Source organism: Lissotriton helveticus, chromosome 1_1 (assembly GCF_964261635.1).
Source record: "Lissotriton helveticus chromosome 1_1, aLisHel1.1, whole genome shotgun sequence".
Lineage (NCBI taxonomy): Eukaryota > Metazoa > Chordata > Amphibia > Caudata > Salamandridae > Lissotriton > Lissotriton helveticus.
In genome coordinates this window covers 612,700,028-612,720,789 of record NC_136057.1, presented here as the reverse complement: position 1 = coordinate 612,720,789, position 20,762 = coordinate 612,700,028, and the positions used below count along the sequence as shown (strand labels likewise).

Genomic DNA, 20,762 nt, shown 5'->3' with positions numbered 1-20,762 from the left:
CAGTAATATATGCCAATACAATAGAATAGTTAATATTCGGTCCATGGACGGTTTCTCAACGCGAGCAGTTGCAAGCATACGCGGCCACTCGCATTGAGAAATCCGACAGCCCTCGTTGTCGAAATCTCACCTGGCGGTTGATTTGCTTCGCTCACGCTCACCAACTTGACGTTGATGAGCGTGAATGAGGAGTAATCTTGCCGGGAGGTGGAGTATCCTTGCTCGCGCTCGCCAATTTGGTGTTGATGAGTGCGAGCGAGGTAAAAAAAATCAGCAGACTGGAGATTTTCAGAACTCCGTGAGCTCTGCATAACGGGAAGTGCGTAAAACTCCTCAAACTCCGCGAGAGGAGCGAAGGTCATGTAAATGTATGTGTCTTGTAAAGCGCACTGCTGCCCTGAGGCGTCGTGGCGCTGTAGACCGCTGGGGAACCCGTCCTTGCTATCCCTGTGAGATGGTCCCTACTGGGTATCTCCAAGGTGAAACCAGGCATCCCCGACGAATGTGGGGGGCCGTTGTAGAGATGAGGCAAGCTAATGCCTAGAGTTGCCGAGTGTGATCCCTGGTTAGAGTAGGCACCGAGGCAAAAATTATCGAGTCCGCTGACCCACGACCCTGCCGCGTCGGGAATTGAACCCTGGTCCCGGGCCGTTCTCTGCTTCCGTGTCTGCCGCCTCTAACCGGTGAGCCACACCAGTCCCAGACTTAGTTACAAGTGATCATGAATCAAAATATACTACCAATAAGCAGTATTATATGACAATCCAATAGAATAGCTCCTATTCAGTTCATGGAGGGTAAAAAAATAGTAGTAAAACAGAATTCTTATTTTTAACTCTACATCTAAGTGTAATTTTTGGGAATTCCACAGTGCTGATTGTAATCAGCGTGAAAATCCGCACTTTGCACAGTTTTCTTTGCAGATTCCACTGAAAATCATATAATTTCCAAGTTTGGAATCAATTCTCCCTGTACGGAGGTCTTCGTGACACAGAACTCCAATGGGGGGGACTAGTTTGCCCTTTGCAAATGCACGTCTTTAGTTTCTTGTTACTCCTCCCAGGCCTGAAAATATATTTACACGTGTGCTTGGCTGGAGTAAAAATATACCTCTTTCCATACTGGATAGGTGAATGGTTGGGTTTCATTGAATGCCTATACATGTATTATATTGTGTGGGTTAGCACAAACGTGCAAGGCAAAACATGCCTTGAAGAACTCAGGATTACCTTCAGACCCACCCCTTGAGTGGAGTCTATGGCTGTGGAGCACTCTGTACATGTGTGAAAATCTCCACACCCGTAAAGGGGCTTAGAACTGCCAAGAATCTAATTGAGAGTTCCTAGCAGGTGTAATTGAGGTACATTAACACACAAACGTATGTTTCCAAATTCATTTACCTTTGTGAATCGCCTGCGTCAGTATCAATTAATATTCAGATGAATAAAAGTACTGTTGTTTTGTTAAAAATATTTTTGCCTCCCTCTATAATTTATTTATGTTTTTCTCACGAAGGTATATGCTAATGAAAACACCACTGTAACTAAATTATAGGTAGTATCTAAAATAGACATTTATTTGTGGTGTACTGTTATATTAACCATGCAGTTATCGAACTTCAGCAATGTCAGTTATAGTGCTATCATCAGGGCTAAGCCTATGTGACACAACTTCCTGGGAATATTCAGTATCAGAGGTCATGGGACAACGTTCCCTGTGATGTTATTGAAGTCGAAGAGTGTGTGATGTCACTTCTGCTACCCCTGGCATTTTGGTGAACCTATGCCCATGAGGGAACTGGACCATGCGTAGCTTTCATTTAACTTAAGTCACAATAAATGATTGTTTAATAAACCAAAATCTACAATGATATTCTATAATGGTGAATGCTCATGCCACTTTTTGGATCTGTCTGGGTGGTAATGTACTAATTCGCTGCTTTTAGATCTAGAGTGTCGGTTGTTCAGCTGTTGCCTCAGAGGAATACATGTGAGCTTAGTGGCTGATTTATTATACACATGAATACATTTTGTGTGGTGACATCTTGATACAATCCCTTGCATTACAGGCAAGAATGATCACAATCTAACGTGTGAATGCAGAGCTTGTTTTATGAGGCTTAATTGACCTGCCACATGAGGCCTTGCCTAGGTAATTCGCAAAATGACATAAAGAACAACACAATGTTTTCATGAAAGTGACCTACCTAAATGCCTTGCCCGAAGCTATCCCTGGAAAGTCGAGGAACTCTTCGATCTAAAGCACAGAAAAGTAAACAGACATGTTGTCAATAACTGATCATTTCTCTCAAACAACATCGCTTTGGTTTGCAGAGAAACAACAGATTAGATCCAGTTAGACATTCTGCAGTTTCTCAAAGCAATTACGTGCTGGCTTTTTCATAGGGTAGGTGGAGGCAGGAATTATAAAACATTGTTCACCTGAAGATGGAAACCGAACCAGAAACATGTGATACTGTGGTTTGAATATAGTATAGTTCACTGCTCAACTCACCTCAACTCACGATTAGCTCACCATTATACGGAAGAGGGTGAAGCATTCCAGGAGAGCAGTGAGACCTTTCATCCTTTCCTAATACCTATGAGAAGGGTAACAATGGCAACTCCACCCAACATTTCTCTACCTCATTTCACTCTGTAATAGAGTGCTGAGGGTGTGAACTCAAAGAGACTGCCCATCAAGGTGCTAATCCTACGCCTAAAGACTTTGATAGAAAAGCAGACATTTGAGTGAGCACATTTAGAGTGGCGCTGGTGTTGATATATGCAATGTCACCTAGAGCTTTGACTCTTACTAGGTGTGGGTGAAATTGCAAATGTTTTCAAAATGGAAATAGATGCAATTTTGGTTAAAGTGTGTCAATTACAGAGGGACGTGGCCATGGCACACACACACTTGGGTATCTCTTCACTGAACTTTGGTGGGCAGGCTCTGAGAATGGCCCGCCAGTTCTGGAAGAAAGTAGTCTAGTCAGACCAAGAATTTAATATTGCATTAACAAACAGCGGTGCATCTGGATGGTGCAAATGTTAATCATTTAGATTACTTAAATCCTCGCAGATTTGACATGGAAGATACCCCAAACCCTGTCTCTGCATCAACTCAAAATGGTTACCAAGGCTGGCACAGGAACATAGCTGGAGTGCCCAAAAAGAATTCTCTCTGGAGGATGAAATAGTTAAGCAGACTCGCTCCCGAATAATTTCGAAACAAAGCAGCTGACTGTGGCGCTGGTGCTGAGTGCCGATGTGCTAATCAGAGACGGATGTATGACGGTACAACGCGGGTTTTACACCGCAGTACCATTACAGCAAGGGTTTTAAAACGCAAGTCGTTACTACGACTTGCGCTGTAGGGTGCTGGACGTAGGAATAGTAAGATTTACTATTCCAACACCAGCCTACGTATAGTAGGGAATGTGTTGGAATAGTAAATCTACTATTCCTTAGTCTAGAGCGCCCTCCAGCGCAAGTGGTGGTATCGACTTGCATTGTAAAACCCTCGTTGTAATGGCACTGCCGTGTAAAACCCGTGTTGTAATGGATGTTCCCCATCAGAGACATACCTCGGAGGAAGAAGTTGCATAAAAACATCAGGAAACGTAGGGTGGGATAAGCGATGCAGTCCGAGCCTCCAAATTTGCTCTGATCAGGCAGTGGTTGGATTGCCAGGGGATTATTATGTCCCACATGCAACAAAGCTGGAGCAGCACATAGCAAAGACCCTGAGGGGTGGCTAATCCTCGCCATGTCCTTTGTTTCTTTTTCTCTTCTCAAATTTTGCATATACCTAGTCTTGAATGGTGGATCGATTGAAATGTGAGCAGAGTAATTTACATATTTCTGTTTTTGTAGTCTGATAAGCAAGGGGTGGGTAGGAGCACGAAGAATAGAATGTTTTTATAGGGCTCTTCTCACAAGAGCCTTGATTAAAATCACATAAATTACCCTCTTTAATACATTGACAGCTTTTGCTTGCTTCTTGTTTTTTGTTTCTACTACCATCGACAAACCAAATTGAACGGCCAGAACAGTATGTGCTTCAATTGATCTGACTGGCACTATCTTGTTGGCACCAATCCATTCAAATATGTATACTGTTGCTAACTATTTTATTTAAAATAGACAAGAGGAAACTCTACATCAGCTTCAGTGGTTTTTACCAAAAATAAAAACTACTCCCTCAATGGAAGAAGCATTTTCTAATCAGAAATCGTCTGGGAGAGAGATAAGAACCATCTCTGGTCCGAGTGACAGTACATCAACATAGACTTCTATCCTTGGAAATATGCAAGCATCGTCATTAAAAGGGGATATTTAACTCCTGATTCAAAAATTTAGGAAGATATTATCGCAAAGCACCAAGAGTTCCCAAAGTCCCTTTTCTCAGCTAGAACTTTATCTTCAAAAAATGTAAATTCTAGTTTCTTCCTGGGGCTCTCTGTGGTTCAGTAGGCCCACAATCATGCTGGTGTGTCAGAAAAAATAGACAGCATCACCTAGCAAAGCAACTGATACTGGAGTACTCTGAAATCCATTCTCAGGGCACTAACTTAGGAATTAGAGGAATTAAAAGTGCTGATCACTGAGCTCAAAGTGCACTTTGAGAAACTAACGCAAACAATGCCAATGATGCTACAACGCATCTAAAGAACAATTTCAGATTACTAATAACATTGGCATAGGTCATTCTTCCCCATCAAAGAGGACATTCTTGCTGTAGCATGAAGATTAGACACCATCTCTTTCGAGGGAAATGCTACTTCAATTTTTCAACCTGTGTCACTCTATACACTCAACAGGTGGAGAGAGTTTAGAGATGTCACCTTATATCTTCAAAATGAAAACTCCCAATGAGAATTGGTACCCAGTAAAAACCAGAGAAGAAGTGGTGAAAATCCTGAAACTATCCAAACAAAACCTGTGCGCCCCCAGAAGACCACACCTTTGTGGAGGGATGGCAGAGACAGCGTTCTAACAAAAAGAAGAAGGCTAGAGAGCCAAAGAGATATTCTTCTACGATGGTGGCTGATTCTGACACTTGAGTACCCTGTTGGCCTTACTGTACCAAATTGATGTTGCCATTTAAATCCCTTCTGGACTACTCTGATAATAAGAGTTACTTTTCTCTTACACTTAGAAATCCCAATTGGTTAAGATATTGCCTACTTGTTTTCTAAGGACTTAGATGATACAGAACTGGAATTTATATATATATCTTCTATATTGAGGAGGCTGCTGAAGACTTGGCAGAGACTAGTTTGCTGCAGTCACATTTTATTAACTGTCTGATGTTGAGATGAAACTTACGTGTTACTATTGGTTATTGTTTTTGATGCAGGTTTTTGCCACTTCTATTTGTTCTATAACATGCACGTGTGAAATTAATAGTAAAAATCATTAATAATAATATGGTTCAAAACTGCATGGCTCCTTTACCCAATAAATGATACAGCATTGGGATCAACCTTCTGATCTGCCTCGGTCGTGGATACTTTTGTTACTCAAGGTAATGGAATATTATAAGACTTCATACTTTGATTGATGGCTCTGAATAACATACTCTTAATATTCACAGACTAATATTATATCGGAAAAGGAGGGCCGTGTTGAAATGGCTATAGTGTTAGAATCCATTTTTGCAAAATAGATTGTTCTAGGCTGAAGTTGCATCTCTATCCACACCAATACCACTCTTCAGCTTCTAATAAAGATATAGGCATGGCAATAATTTTTGTTAGAGAATTAGTTTCTGATTAGATGTTGCTCTCCGATATAAAGACATAAATATTCTAGATCTGAAGGGTTGACTGGGTGAGAGATTAGTGACCATATTCACCAGACACAGACAGAAATAAAGTAAGAAATATTATTTGCTAAATTGTTTCCTTTGGTTGCAGATTTTACAAGGGGAGACTTACAGGTGGGGAGTTGACATGAAGGTAGCATTGCAACCATTCTCTAGAGTAGTTCAGTCATATGCATTCAGCCTAACCCTCTCCCCCACTCCCCGCCTCCCACACCTCTCACTGTAGATGACAGGGAGTGGAGACCTGGGTTACATTGATATGTTTAGATTTTACAATGGAAAAAACAGTGAATCTATTCTAATGCTAAGACGTCTTTCTCAAGGATTGGTTGGTTTCTATTACAGAGGTCAGTCAGATAATGGCCCAATGCTGCAGTCTTATGCCTCTACTATGAGTGGAACCCACCTATCAGATAGTTGTGAATGAGTGTCATACCATTTTGTGTTCCAGTACTGAGGGGCTTGATTAGAGAGGCACTGGAATATATTTCCAAGGGAGTGTTACTTGTGATGTCTCCTGGTCATTATTATGGGATGCCGCTCAATCTCTCATCAGAGGTGACCTCCAACAACATACCAACACCGTTTTTAGAGTAAATCAAAGTTAAGAAAAAATGCATTGAACAATCCTGCTCTTGTAAAATATGTAAAGAACTACAAAAAAATAGAGCGAATTAGAGATGCTATTAATTGGGGGAACAGCCCTCAGAATGCTCTGCTTGAAACACGACTATCAAAAGGAGTGGCTGCCCTAACACTACTGTCTTAATAAGTGAGACAGGTTCAGTGACATAATATCATTAGTCAAAAAACCAAGGGGCATATTTATGTCTTTATTATGGGATGCCACTCAATCTCTCATTTGAGGTGACCTCCAACAACATACCAACACCTTTTTTTAGAGTAAATCAAATTTAAGAACAAAATGCATTGGAAACATATTAAACCATTGAAATTACCATTTGAAATCTTTATTTCGATCACAAGATCATAAAAGACCATAAAAGATATACAAAATACCACATTTAGATAAAATCGCAGAACATAAGTAAGTCATTACTGTTAGATACATGGGAAATTTAAAAAGGAGAATACTAATAGAAGGGGGTAACAGGGAATCAAAAAGTTTTCAAGAATCTCCAGTCATCTTTAACAATCGAGTTCGAGTGTGCCACATTGCCGTTAAAAATTTTGCCAAAGCGAAGACAATTGGCGGCGATAAGTCTGTCTTTAAAAATCTATAAGCAGGTAAAAATGTTCTAAAACCCAAGTTTTTTAGGAGGGGGACGAGCCAAAATTTCCTGCTTTTCTGGTAGGCTCGGCAAAAGAAAATCACATGCACCTCGTTCTCCTTCAAATGTTCACATGCCGGGCACATCTCAGTGGGAGACCGGCAGGACCCTGCTTTGGTAAAAGAAAACAACAGAAGGGTCCCATATCTCCATTGCAGGAATAATTTTCTTGTTAAAACAGGGGTCATGCCATCCAGAACACTTTCAAGGTTATACAAGCCTTTGGTTATGATAAAGCGGTGTGTCAGAGATCCCTCTCGTGCGCTATCGAGGGATTGAAATTACAATATGAACAGTCCAGCACTTGGAAAATATGTAAAGAACTACAAGAAAATAGAGAGAATTAGAGATGCTATTAATGGGGGGAACAGCCCTCAGAATGCTCTGCTTGAAACAGGACTCTCAAAAGGAGTGGCTGCCCTAACACTACTGTCTTAATAAATGAGACAGGTTCAGTGACATAATATCATTAGTCAAAAAAACAAGGGACATATTTATGTATTTTGTGGCGCAGCACAGCAAGTATGTCACAAGGAAATGGCAGGAATGTGCCATATTTATCAAATACAGTGCAGTCCTGTACTTTTCCCTTTCTCTGGCCCCCTTTTGGCAGCTTAGCGCCAATTCAGGCACCCTTGAACCATGGTCCCAGGGTGCCTGTGTTTAAGGCAGGGCTGTTTTTGTGCAGGAAGGGGCTTAACATTGCTGCCTGGAATGATGTAGGAGTGAGAAATGGGACTGCTGACTGTGCAAGTAGAGGGAACACTTAGAAGAGATATGATCTTAAATTTTCCTCTGATTACTCTTTCGGTTTGGTTGATGACCCTCTGATTACTCTTTCGGTTTGGTTGATGACAGGGAGTGTTTTGAATGTTTCAGGTTGGAGACTACCCTGATGAGTGAATCTTTACTGTATGTAAAGGTTGTATCTGGAGAACTGCCTGAAAAGGACACTTGAAAAGAGAACCACCATGAACTTGTTGTACAGCATCACACAGTGGATACGCAACTCCTGTCTGATTTTTATATATAAATGCGAGACACAACCTGTTGTTACTATTCCAGGTTCTTTTAGGCCAAAGAATCGGTGCTCCGCAGAGTACTCAGAAGATTGCTGTGCAATTAGGAATGGCCACAGTCACAGAGTTCTGGCTTCTACCAGTTGGGCCAGAATGGGAACTTAAAACTGTGCTGGCAAAAATGATAAATTCAGCCCCCCTGTGCAGACATGCTGATGTGCACTAAAACGAGAGCAACCCTTTCAAGTTGTTGTCGGGATCGCGTACCATGCACCACCCATCATGAACGCTGAAACCAGCCTCCAAGTGCCAAAACCAGCCTCCTGTGAATCCAGCCTTCCGGGGGATAGCCCGCTTGCCCTGCTGGTCAGTCCAGCCATGCCTACCAGAAGCCATAAAGGAGAGAAACCATGGGCCTCCTGACACTAGGATACAGCATATCTCTCTACTTTGTCTTCTCTTCTGGGTTCCCTACAGATACCGTGAACAAGTTGAATCTCGCTACTCTTTGACCGACAATTCTCCTGGAGTGTTGGCAGGCACCTTCCCTTTCCTAAGCAAGTAGGTGCATCAGGACACAAATATGGCTTCTCCAGCAAGTGATACAGACCCCAGGTGATATCCTCTCACCTCTGAGAGACTGGCGCTGTCAGCCAGATACCTTTGAACCACATTTGAGAACAAGAGAAACTGTAGTAGGGTTAAAGTGTATGAGATTGAATATAGGAATACACTAATGCACTCAAGAAATTCAGAGAACAAGGATATTCTGAGAAAATCCTTTTGTAAGCAAAGGCCAAGGCATGATGCTTAAAATATTTGAGTCACTGGGCAGGTGGGTGAGGATACTGGTGTATTCTTTGACCAGGCAGACATGAATGCAGTGCTTAATGCTTGAGACATGAGTGCATAGATCTTCGTTTGGTTCATAGGAATAAGCATTAGGCTGGTGGGAATGAGCTTCTTTGAATGTGTGTAAGTGATTGGAGAGCTTGGCAAATATGCATTTTGTAGAGCTTGGATTTGTCGGTGAATATATTGTTGAAGTCTGAGGCTATTGTTAGGAAAGACATATGTTTAGATGTAATTGAATTTGATGATTATTTGGGTACTTTGGGAATTTCTGAATAAATTACAATGTTTGTTTAGTGGCAGTTGTGATTTGCATCAACAAAGCGGTTTTGGCATCAATACGAATGTCTCTTACAAGTCTGTGACATGATTTCTAAACGTTCAGTTGAGCTTGGCTGCGGGATTTATCCGAGGCAAGTCTAGGCTGTCACCAAGTTGCTTTCACTTAGGGAACTAGTTTTAGAATCAGTTGGTGTTCAATGCCATAGAAGGAGCAGTGGGCAAGGGGTACTTTACCAGCACCTCAATGAGAATATTTCTGAGTATTTAGCATAAGATATCACATGTGGCAACAGAAATAGATCTAGATGGGATTATTTCAGTATCAAGAAAAAAACATAACTTTAGGACCCTTCTCTAGAGAGAACAATATATATCCACTTGTCTCTTGCATGGGTGGGTTTTGTAGGTAGACGCATGTTGTTTCCAGAGCGACAGCGTCTCTAGGTGCCCAGAGAGAAGATAAGGTTGATATAACGGGATATATTAGTGAAAAGGTCCCATTGTCACAATGTGCAACTGGAGGACTGAAAGAGAGGTTAAACTTTAAGCGAGACATTGAGTAATGACAAATGCTTCTCTGTGCATTCATATTTGTTTGTGGGCATTGCTCTCTCTAGACTCAAACTTCACAGATTTTCACCTCTTGTGATCTTTTCACCACTTTGCTCGAGGGTATCCTGCGCTCCAGATAGGATTCTGAGTGAGCATGTTTTACTCCATCCTTTAGAAAGTTGTAAATACATGTATTGTATGATGACCAAAAATGCATTTCATTCCTGATCTCTAAGTAGTTGTAAGTGGGTAAAGAATTACAAATATATATTTAAATATGTTTAATTTTTACCCATGGGTGCTCATGTTATCTAAACAATGCTGTCTTTATATTAAAAAACTCGCATATATTTGCATTTCATGGCTAAGGGTTATAAGTGTTGTGAACAGACACTACTATAAACCATTCAAGATAAGAAACTTTCTTAGGAAGGCTGCTACTTGTCCACTAGTTGGACCTTAGGATAGAGCTCCTTGTAAGTCTATTGATGTTGACTGACCTTAAGGAGGCATACGCTTTTTGAAGGCCCATTTTTCAAAGACGCATCATGCCCCACAAACATCTGCAATGCTAAGGTGTTTGGTCCCAACAGCATTGCCACTTCACTTCAATAGCATCCCGCAAACCTCCCAAAACCCCCAAACATTTTAAGTTGAATGGACTATCCTCAAATGGAGACTATAATCTTAGATCACGCCTACATTGCTTTGAATTCCAACTATTGATACAACTTAACTCGCCATCCATCCGGACATCAGCAGCTGCCACAGTAACTGCAATCTTTATAAGGACCACATTGGGAACATTTGTTTGCATGACTGCTCTGAAGACATCTTGGTTGACATCTATCTATTCCAACAATGAGCTATGTCGACTGCAGTTATAAAGTAAATACAGTTACAAACAATTGGGGAATGTCATTTGTAATGGCAATCTTGCCGAGCTTCCAGAAAAAACAAAATGCCTCAGACCCTGCTCTGATGATTGAAGGTACAATGAAGCCTAATCATCTATGGCTGCTCATTCTCCTACCGCTTGTTGTAAGATCTGGTACCACCACACCAGACTTCCCAGTCACAGCCCTAACACGCGAGGAAGGTCAGGATGTGAGTCATAAAGATTATTGGTAGTTAATCGCGACATTACCTTTTCTTTAGCTCTCTGCCATTCCAAATCCTCTTGGGCTGCCTGGCTTGTCTTGTGCCGTTTGCCGGATGGCTTTCCTCTTGATGCTTGGGGTGCTCCAAAGTCACCCCGCTCATTTCTAGATCTGAAATACAATTATTACACTTTGAATAGTGATGGTCCTTAATAAATACATCCGCCAAACGTTATGACGTCAGTGTGTATCTTACACAACAATAATAGAACATGTTTTTATCTGTACCAATAAATATTTACAATTAAAATGAATATACATAAAAAAAACTTCCCCACTTTTCATGGCCAATCCATAAATAAAGGCTTAAAAACACTTGCGTGGTCCTATTTGCACATTCCTTAATTCTTGATGTCTAATGTTCGTAATTAGACTTACAGCCTCCACTTATGTTTCAATTGTAGTTCGGTTCCCATTTCCCCAGCACATTACAAAATCCAATCCATCAAGTGCCACGAATAAGATTTAATAACTATCATTTGAGTTTAATTTGTTCTTTCATTTTTAAAACGAACCTCTTTTCATAAACTTGAGCAAATATAGTTATGGAATATATGTAATTAAGTTAACTACCTCGTTTGTTTATACTCACAGCTCACATGGAGCAGTGCTATCATCAAGCCAGTACACAACACTTGCTGGATCCCCATTACCTTTCTGTATCCATTTAGAATTACTCTGTAACGTACTGTGGCATGGTGTATAACCACTGACACAGATTATGGCTCAAGGTCAGATGCTGTTAAAGCTGCATGCAACTACTACAACTGCATTAAGGTATCCATGGGTGTAAATATTTCCCTAGCTTACCTGTTGCATGGCTTAGCAGCTGTTGATATGGTTCGAGTTTAACTGCAATTCAACCATTGCACATGAAGAACAGCCTGGGGGAGATATAGCAACCAAAATATCATGTTATGGTATATCAGTGCTACTCTACAAGAGAAGGGATGGCATCCCTGCATGCCTGACAGAAAGGTAAGTTGATGGTAATCAAGTCCCACAGCATACACATCGCGGAACGGACGCGCACACTGGGAATCCAGTGGCCCAGACAGACCCGCAAAGGGTGCAGCCGACTGACCTGTGACCCTTAAACGTGTACGGAAGAACAGTTGATGATATTATATAGGCAGAATTATGCTTCATTATACAGATAAATTGGAAATTCATTGTATTATGACGCATGTGCACAACTGTGTCATGACATGTTGCATGTGTGTCAAAAATACTTGACGCATGGTGATCATTTTGCTATCATACTTTGATGTTCTAACATGGCAGCGGGACATGGTATATCAGTAAATTAAGAGGTAAAATAAAGTGAAAACAAAGTGCACATATTAAAAAGGAAGCAAATGGCCCAGAAACAGTTATTAGCCTTTTTAAAAACTAAATAAATAAACTTGTAGTGCTGGGAGCATGATAAATTGTGTAAGGGTGCAGGGAGTGGAATGGAAGGAAGGAGCGAGCATATGGGGCAGAGGTACAATTAGAGGAGACAGTAAGGAAACACATAAGCATTAGTGGAGTGCTGTATGATAAATTCCATTCAAGTTAGCATAGGAAGGAAATAAACATCCAATTGTAATGCTGCAAAACTGGGATGCTCTTGAGTAGGACAAACACAAAAATATGTAGAAAAGCAATGAATCGAGAGCAGAAATAGGGGGTGATTACGATCTTGCTAGGAAAGCCCTCCGTACAACTCAGATCGGGAGGGCTTTCCTAGCAAATTGTGCTTCATGAGTCCGAGCGACCGATTCTGATGCACCCGTATGGTGACGGACTTGGTTCGTTCGGTCTCCCCTTTAACTCTATGAGATCCTGTATACTGAACACGTACACAGTCTCACAAAGCAAAAAGGGGTGGGTAAGGAAAAGCGTACACCTGGGGTGCCGCCACACTGTCAATGCATGGAAAATGGGGACCCATTGGTACCCCCAGGGGACCAATTTGGAGGGCCCCGGGTGAAGAGGGCCTGCTACGGCCCCCCAAAGTCTGATTGCCAGAGCTGTTTTGTGTCACTGAGACGAGTCGATACGGCTTTCCGAATCATGCAGCGTGCTCACTCGTTCAGAAGCCAGCTCCATTGTGCGGCACGATTCGGCTGCGAACGAGTTGGACTGACAGGATCAGGTTCGGAAACTAGTTGGTTGACACGGATGAGATCTTCACATCGTACTTGGTCATTCGTATTAGGGGAAGATTTGGTAAGAAACATAGGCTCCGAATCGGATTTGCTCATTCCAGAACCCATCTGGAGGCCTTCCTAACGAGATCGTAATCAGCCCCTTCGAGGGTAAACAGCAGCACCATCCAATCATGTACGAGAGACTAACCCTAAGACCACTCTAGATATATATTATCTATTGGAAACAATAGGTCTTCCTCAGTAAAACTTTCTCTAACTGAGACCTAAGAACGAAAGTTTCAAATTGCTCATGAGAATAGAACAATCAAATTGTCCAGTGCACTTAAAGTGTTGTATGTCAGAATATTGTCTAACATAAATATTGTGTCCTAAAAATGGTAACACAATAGTGTTGCAGTAGTAGTAGATTTTCTGAAATTAACTCCAGTGTGGAGATATATTTGTAAATGATATTTAGGCCACAATATTTAATATTTAAGATGTAATTCTGACAAGGATCTTCTGGAACCACACCCCGTAAAATGACTTTTTTTTCATCAGAATAGCTTTGTTTGCTCCATTAGTTTAGACTAGAAAACTATCACCAAATTCCCTAAAAGTATTTACAAGGAGTACAATGTAATCACTAGCTGGACCCCCATTTTCACTCCAACCTCTTTCTCTGATGGATAAGCACACCGGAGTCAATTTATGGTTGTTTCACAGCAATCCCCTTCTCTCCTAAATTCCACCGGAATCTATGACTAGACACTTGTAGGTTTTCAGGGCCCTATAGCATCGCATCCCTCAGGCCTCAAACTAAGGTCTACCTTATGTAAGACTACCCTTGCATTCATGATTAAAAACCGCTAACATTGTTCTGAACAGACTGCTAACGGTGACTGTCCAGACACCACAACTTGCAATGCCTACCGAACTGTTTGTGAAAGCCGGGTCTGGGTGCTTAGTGGACTAATGATTCCACTGCAGGAGCCTATGTTTGACCTCATGGGAACAGGTTCAAATTCTGGTGGGTCCAGAGCCTTTCATCCTTCTGGTGTCGATAAAATGAGTACCATTGAGTTGGGTAACAATAAACATGAAATTCAGTGCCAAGATGCCCACAGGTGAAAGCGAGCTTTACAAATACACATTATATTATGCATATATGTAAGGGAGTTCCTCCATATCAAGCATAAACTAGGAATGTCCCTGCCACCAACCCAGGAACACTACTGACAGTGAACGAGAATGATTAGAGCAAAGCTGTCATTGTACATCTGCTAAAAACTCGATCACAATCTTACTAGAGCATATCATTCCCCTTGTCCAGTGAATGATTACATTGCTGCTGCCGGCATCGGTTGATCACGAATACAGGCCCTAGTATAGTGTGTACCTTACTTATAATGTTCTCGCTATAATTCTTTCTACAAAAGTTAACTAAAGTATAATAGGGGGCTGGCTATAAATAGTCTAATATGTGAATTTGATCTAATATTTATCTTGTTAAGGGCTATTGATTTGAGTAAATGACTGTACTCATATTAATCAAAAAGATGGTATCCCAATCAGTAAATGTAACAGATGATTAGGCCAGAGCGTGTGCCACCCTATATTTTCACTTGTAATGAATGAGTAGTAACATCTGTAGCTGGATCACACGAAGGATCACCACATCTGCAGAAATGACTCCTAAGGAGGGCCCAGTGTTAATAACATTTTGTTGCCAATAACATGGATGGGGTGGATGTGCAAACCTCTTTTCAGTAAATTACTATATTTTCATTCAAATTATTTCCCTAAACAAGTGCAGTATATTTGTCGTGCTCACCTACAGTTCTATGGATATCTGCATTTGCAAATTGTTGGGATACTACACTGTTTTTTTAAAGATTGCATGTGGCATTGAAGCATTAAAACACAGATTACTAGAGCTGTAATGTGACATGCTTTGACTATCTAGTGGCCTGAATAACCCCCCCACCCCAAAAATGTCCTGTCTTCACATAGCAAAGTCATAAGCTTAGTATGGCAAACATCTATGAACACCATGTGCGCCTCTGCATGTATCCCCAGGCCCTGAGGCAACAGGGGGCCCTGTTAGGACCCCTTAGTTTGCTCACCATCAGCATTTTTATGGCGTGACAACCGCCATAAGAAATCACGTACAAAGTTTGGAGGAAGACCACCCTTAAGCTGAGAGGACTAACAGCGGTGGTGAATGTCTCAGACTCAGAACTTTGATAGTCTTTTTAAAGTGTGAAACTCATTACTCATTACTCATTACTCATTGTCATTGTTATTTTTTAAAGGGACAGTTTAGCAGCCCTTTGCTGCAATGGAGAACTATTTGGAAACGTTCAGCAGATGGCCTGCCACCACTCTGCTGCAGTCCACTGCCCTCTGATGTCGGACCACAGTGTTGAGCAGAATTTCACCATTGCATTCATCCATAATACCGCACTCAACTACTCAAGATTTGTGTGCTTCAGCCAGCCAATCCCTGCTCCTCTGCTCCCCCTGCCTCCCCACACACTTCTTACACCAACAGCACATCCAGATCCAGGAAATCTGACTTAGAACAGGGTTACGTGGGTTTTAGTTATGCTTGGGTGTAGTCAGTCTCGAATGTGAAACTTGGGTTCACTGAAAGTTTACCAATGTTTTATGACTTCAGCAGTGTACTCCCATGTAGCAGGTGGAGTTAGCAGTCCAGTGTAGATTTGCTAATTATATGAGCGCAATTTAATGAATGTGAACAAATTATTCCAAACAATATATATCACATTTGGTCAATCTTTAGATGTTTTTTACGAATTGATATAGAGCTGCCAAAATAGGTAAAATAGGATGATATTTAGTGAGTTTAAGAAAAATAGCTAAGTAAAATGATGCAAAAATTGCAATGCCTACTGACTTTTTTTTCTGTGTGCTTATTTACAATTTGTAGAAATGTGTTCAGTATAGTTCAAGAACTGTGCCAATATGTTCATGTATTAGTTTACACATATATTTTAAACAATGCTAAACTTCTAAAATTCAGGCAGTCGTAGAGGGCTCACTTTTATCTATATCTGACTGTTTGATACATAAACTGTTTCAGAAGATTCAGTTTATGAAGTAAATTTCAGGATATGATTGAACAAGAAAGCTGTTTTTCCAAAATGCATCCTGGTCTTTGCAAACCTATTTTTTTAAACAAACTTTATTGGTTTTTTTATTCTTCCACCACCACGTATGCACACCATTGGCGCGGATTACACAACAATATACAAGCCCCACCTTCATATTCATCATGTAAGAAGCAGTATGTCCACAAACAGAGGCAATGGGGTAAAAGAAAAGGGAAGAGAAAGCCACACATAGCTCACCTCCCCTTGTGATATGGCAACGATCATGTCACATACATCTATGTGCAATTGATACCCATGAAATCCCCCCTCCACCCTGTCAACTTCCACCCGGCCCCAAGCCACCAAACATATAAATCTACTGATATATCTCTCTCCGAACTGACTTTATGAGTTACTTTAACTGGTCACATTGCTGCACCTCTAACCAGCCTTGAGTAGCTAACTAAAAAAAAAAAAAGTAAAAAAAAAAGGGGAAAGCTCCACTTTTCTATGGTTATGTGTGCGGAACGTCCGGGGTGTCTTCGAGATCAGTACTTGTATGTGCTTCTACCATTGTGTCCGAGTCTAGGGATATTGGTGTCTTCAGTAGAACGTGGGTCTCCTCCCTTGCAGTGCTGCACTTTCCGCCGCCACCCACCTGGACAGTTCACTGTGCCACATGTGCAGCGAAGGGGCCTTGGCCGACGCATAGTGATGGCCCTTTTAGCAACTATGAGCGCCAGGTCCAGAACTGTACGGTAGAGAGAGGGGTCCCAGAACATAGTGTTACAATATACAAACAAGGACTTCTTACTATGAATTAAGGACATATAGAAAAACAAACTTGTAAGGAGACATTGTTATTTAATCATAATGTATCAACCGAAATATGTTATACACAAAAAAATGCATTTCAACATCATCAAAGTTAGTGCCCCGGAAGGAAAGGGTTGGAGAGTACTGTCCATGCACCCAGGTCACAGTGACTATTTTGGGTATACCCCCTTTATTGTAACAGGTCCAGAAACCGCAGCTGGACCTTCTGTGTTTTTGTACATCTACGGATGCCTAATAAGCACTCCAGTGCTGCGCCCCCTACGGAGAGATGAGTTGTCTCCTGCATGTGATATCGTAACCCGTCCCCAAAAAACCACAAAGGCAGGGGCATGCCCATAGCATGTGAAGTAAATCTGCCGCTGGTGTTTTACATCTGGGGCAGTGATGGGCAGTGTCCGGGTACATTCTCTGCAATCTGTGCGGTGTCAAATGGGCTCTATGTAGTATCATGCCTTGAATAAACTTGAACTTAGCATAGCGAGGTATTTTCCGTGGGTACTCTATTACATGTTTCCATTCTCTGTCAGTGAGCTCTCGTCCCATATCCGTCTCCCACTGCACTCGGATGTTTGGTTTTGCAAACCTAAACCAGCCTCTGGCATTGGACATGATTTTTCCCAGTGCACCATTCGGGCCCATAGCATGCCACCATACCCAACGCAGACCTAGGGGCAGATTTACAAGCCCCTTGCACCACTTTTGCGTCATTTTTAACATCGAAAAAATTATGCAAAAGAGGCTCAAGAGGCTTGTAAATCTTCCCACTAGAGTTTGACGGTTAACCTTTTCCACAAGGAAACCATCGGAGAAACAGTCTTAAAAATAGAAAGATATACACAAACAAAACACTATTTCTCCTAACTAGGATTTTTACAAAACAATTTCTGCAGCCACAGTTTGTCACTCATTGTAAAATACCAAATCCATTGCTTATTACAGAAGAGTAATCTCTGAGATTTAAAATGCTTACCTGTAGCTTTAATGTACAGTAATAACAATCCACAATTAAATGCCTATTGACTTCTCATATGATTTTCCCAATAAATATGTCAATGCCTTTATCATAACATTTCATGATGAACAGATCCAGTCCATAGCCATGATAATTTGTTTTCCATCTTAACCAGCACAGTCCTGCTATCTCAAATATAAGCTTTACCTCTAGCCAAAACATGCAATACAAGCAGTCTTTTTAATGGAATCACACACATTCAACTCACCCAAATGCTGTACTCAAGGGAATCAACATTTGGGTGGAGACTAAGATCCTCTGTAAGTAGTATTCAAAAAAGTCAGACAATTCATGTAGATCTCTGTACCTCTGGGCATGCAAAACTGCTTTCAAACAAATCTGTACCCTGATGTCTAAAGTTAAGAATGGAAGGGGCGGTTACTGGAAGTGAAACACATTCCTCATGTCAGACCTATTCTCATCTGTGCTACTGCCAGAGAAGAAGAAACACTGCAAATTATCAAGTTATTAAGGGCACTTTAACAGCATTACAATATAAAGTGCATTTCAATGAAAGTTCAAGCTCAAGCTACCACACTCGTGCTGAAAGCTGTATAAGTAAACAAAATAATCAAGGCTGCATGGAGCAGTAGTATATAACTTCTGCCCAATTTAAATGTGCACTTCTGGATACCATCATGTGGCTAGAGACAAAACCCCTCTCTGTTGAACTTCTGCAAGCTCTTTTTTAGATTGGTTGTATTACGTCTGGCGACAGCGGTGCTGCCCAGCCAGGCCTACAGCGTTTGCCAAACATATTGTAAATGGCTGTTATCAATTAACAATTGTGGCTGCCATTATGTGAAACAGCAGTTTACAATATAAATTATTCCAGAACCCCTATGTCAGAGAAAAATATTACAAGAAGCTGTGTGGCTTCAAGGAGGTTACACACCTATTCCATGGTGGGGGGGATTAGGGCAAAATTAACAAGGGTGGAAATTCCTTTAAAAACAAACTACAATGCACGCTTTACAGACAATGGATGTAGTCCAGGAAGAATGCATAATGACGCAGGCTAAAATGAAAATGGCTGCAATCAGAAGTGATTTACAAAAACAATAATCATTGTGATGAGTAGCAATTCAAAACATGATTGATCAGTAGCGCGTCAAAAAAGAAATAATGATTGTGATAATGTTCATTTTCTGTAGCAGTCTTTGAACTACACGACGCCCATAAAATTATTTACTGCATATTTCGGGCTTGTAAACTGTTTGTGAATTGCAAACACATGTTTTGTTAAAGATGAATACTCCACATTACCCAAATAATCAATAAGTAATGGGCAATAGGTTCAGGATACAGCCAACGGTTAGTCCTAGGCTCCACAGCTGAGTGCACAAGACTAAAGGTTGTGTGGACACTAAGGGGGGTGTTGTTTGCTGGATGTGTCATGTACAGTGTACCCACTGCTAACGGTTTGTGTGTAGGGTATGGCAAATATCTTGGCCTACAGACAGATTCAACTATGCATGTCATAGAGTTGTATACAGTAGTCCCTGACAGCAGTAGTGCTGATTACAAGCCAAACCAATAGGCCATTTCCAGTGACCTTTTCTTGTGGTGTATACACAAAGGTTCAGTACAATGTCTGCTATTGGCAGGGTGACTTGGTACAAGGTATAGTCTAAATCCATGTTTTTATACAGTAAAACAAAACCAAATGCTAAAAACAAAAGTATTTTGAGCTCCTCTAAACATTCTAGTCATTTTAATCATCTTAAAACAGTAGTGGTTCTCAATTGCATTAACAAAAGACACCCTGAAGATAAAGAGACTGATGATAGGATCATCATCATTGATGCCCTGCACCCAGTGCCCCTGTGCATGACAGAAGACAGCACACAGTGGCCTTGGTTGCAATGACCCATGCACTAACACATGCACTGCTACAATACCCTGAGCACTACTCATGCAGTTCAGCCATCGCCCTGTCAGTACCCATGCACTCCTTCAATCACCCAGCCAGCACCATGTACTTATCTAATCACTCCACCAAAACTAAAGCACTTATAAATTCACCATGCACTCTCCTTGCAGTACTCTAATCTTCCAGTCTGTACCCATGTACTTATGGAATGGCCAAAGCACTAACACATGCACTGCTACATCCCCTAAGCCCTTCCCTTGCAGACCTATAACCACCTACATACTACTGATTCACTCCTCCAATTACCCAGGTAGTACCCATGCACTCTAGAAATCCCTCTGTCACTACCCATGCACTCCTCCAATCACCCATCCAGCACTATGTACTTATCCAATCACTCTACCAAAGCCTAAGCAGTTATAAAATCACCTTGCACTGTCCATGCAGCACTCTAATCATCCAGTCACTACCCATGTACCCATGCAACGACCCAGTCACTAACACATGCACTGCGGCAATCCATTGAGGACTACTTATGCAGTCCAGTAATCTCCCTGGTACAACCTATGCAGTCCTCCAATCACCCAGCCAGTCCTATGTCCTTATCCAATCACTGCGCCAAAACCCAAGCACTTATAAATTCACCATGCACTCTCCTCGTAGGACTCTAATCATCCAGCCACTACCCATGTAGTCATGCAATGATCCAGGCACTATCACATGCACTGCTACAATCCTTGTGTACTACCAATGCAGTCCACTAACCACCTACACACTTCTCATTCAATCCTTCAATTCTCCTG

The 20,762-nt window shown here is 41.4% G+C and overlaps 1 protein-coding gene across 2 annotated transcripts in view; it reads right to left on the bottom strand.

Moving 5' to 3' along the window:
* The window catches only part of LOC144770262 (uncharacterized), an 825,923-nt gene that overhangs the window by 191,992 nt on the left and 613,169 nt on the right, over positions 1-20,762 (bottom strand). For both annotated transcript variants that reach the window (XM_078654631.1, XM_078654641.1), the window contains 2 exons: positions 10,974-11,097; positions 2,207-2,256 (listed from right to left, as the gene is read on the bottom strand). In XM_078654631.1, the coding sequence (XP_078510757.1) occupies positions 2,207-2,256; positions 10,974-11,097 (174 nt within the window). The remainder of the gene's footprint in view (positions 1-2,206; positions 2,257-10,973; positions 11,098-20,762) is intronic.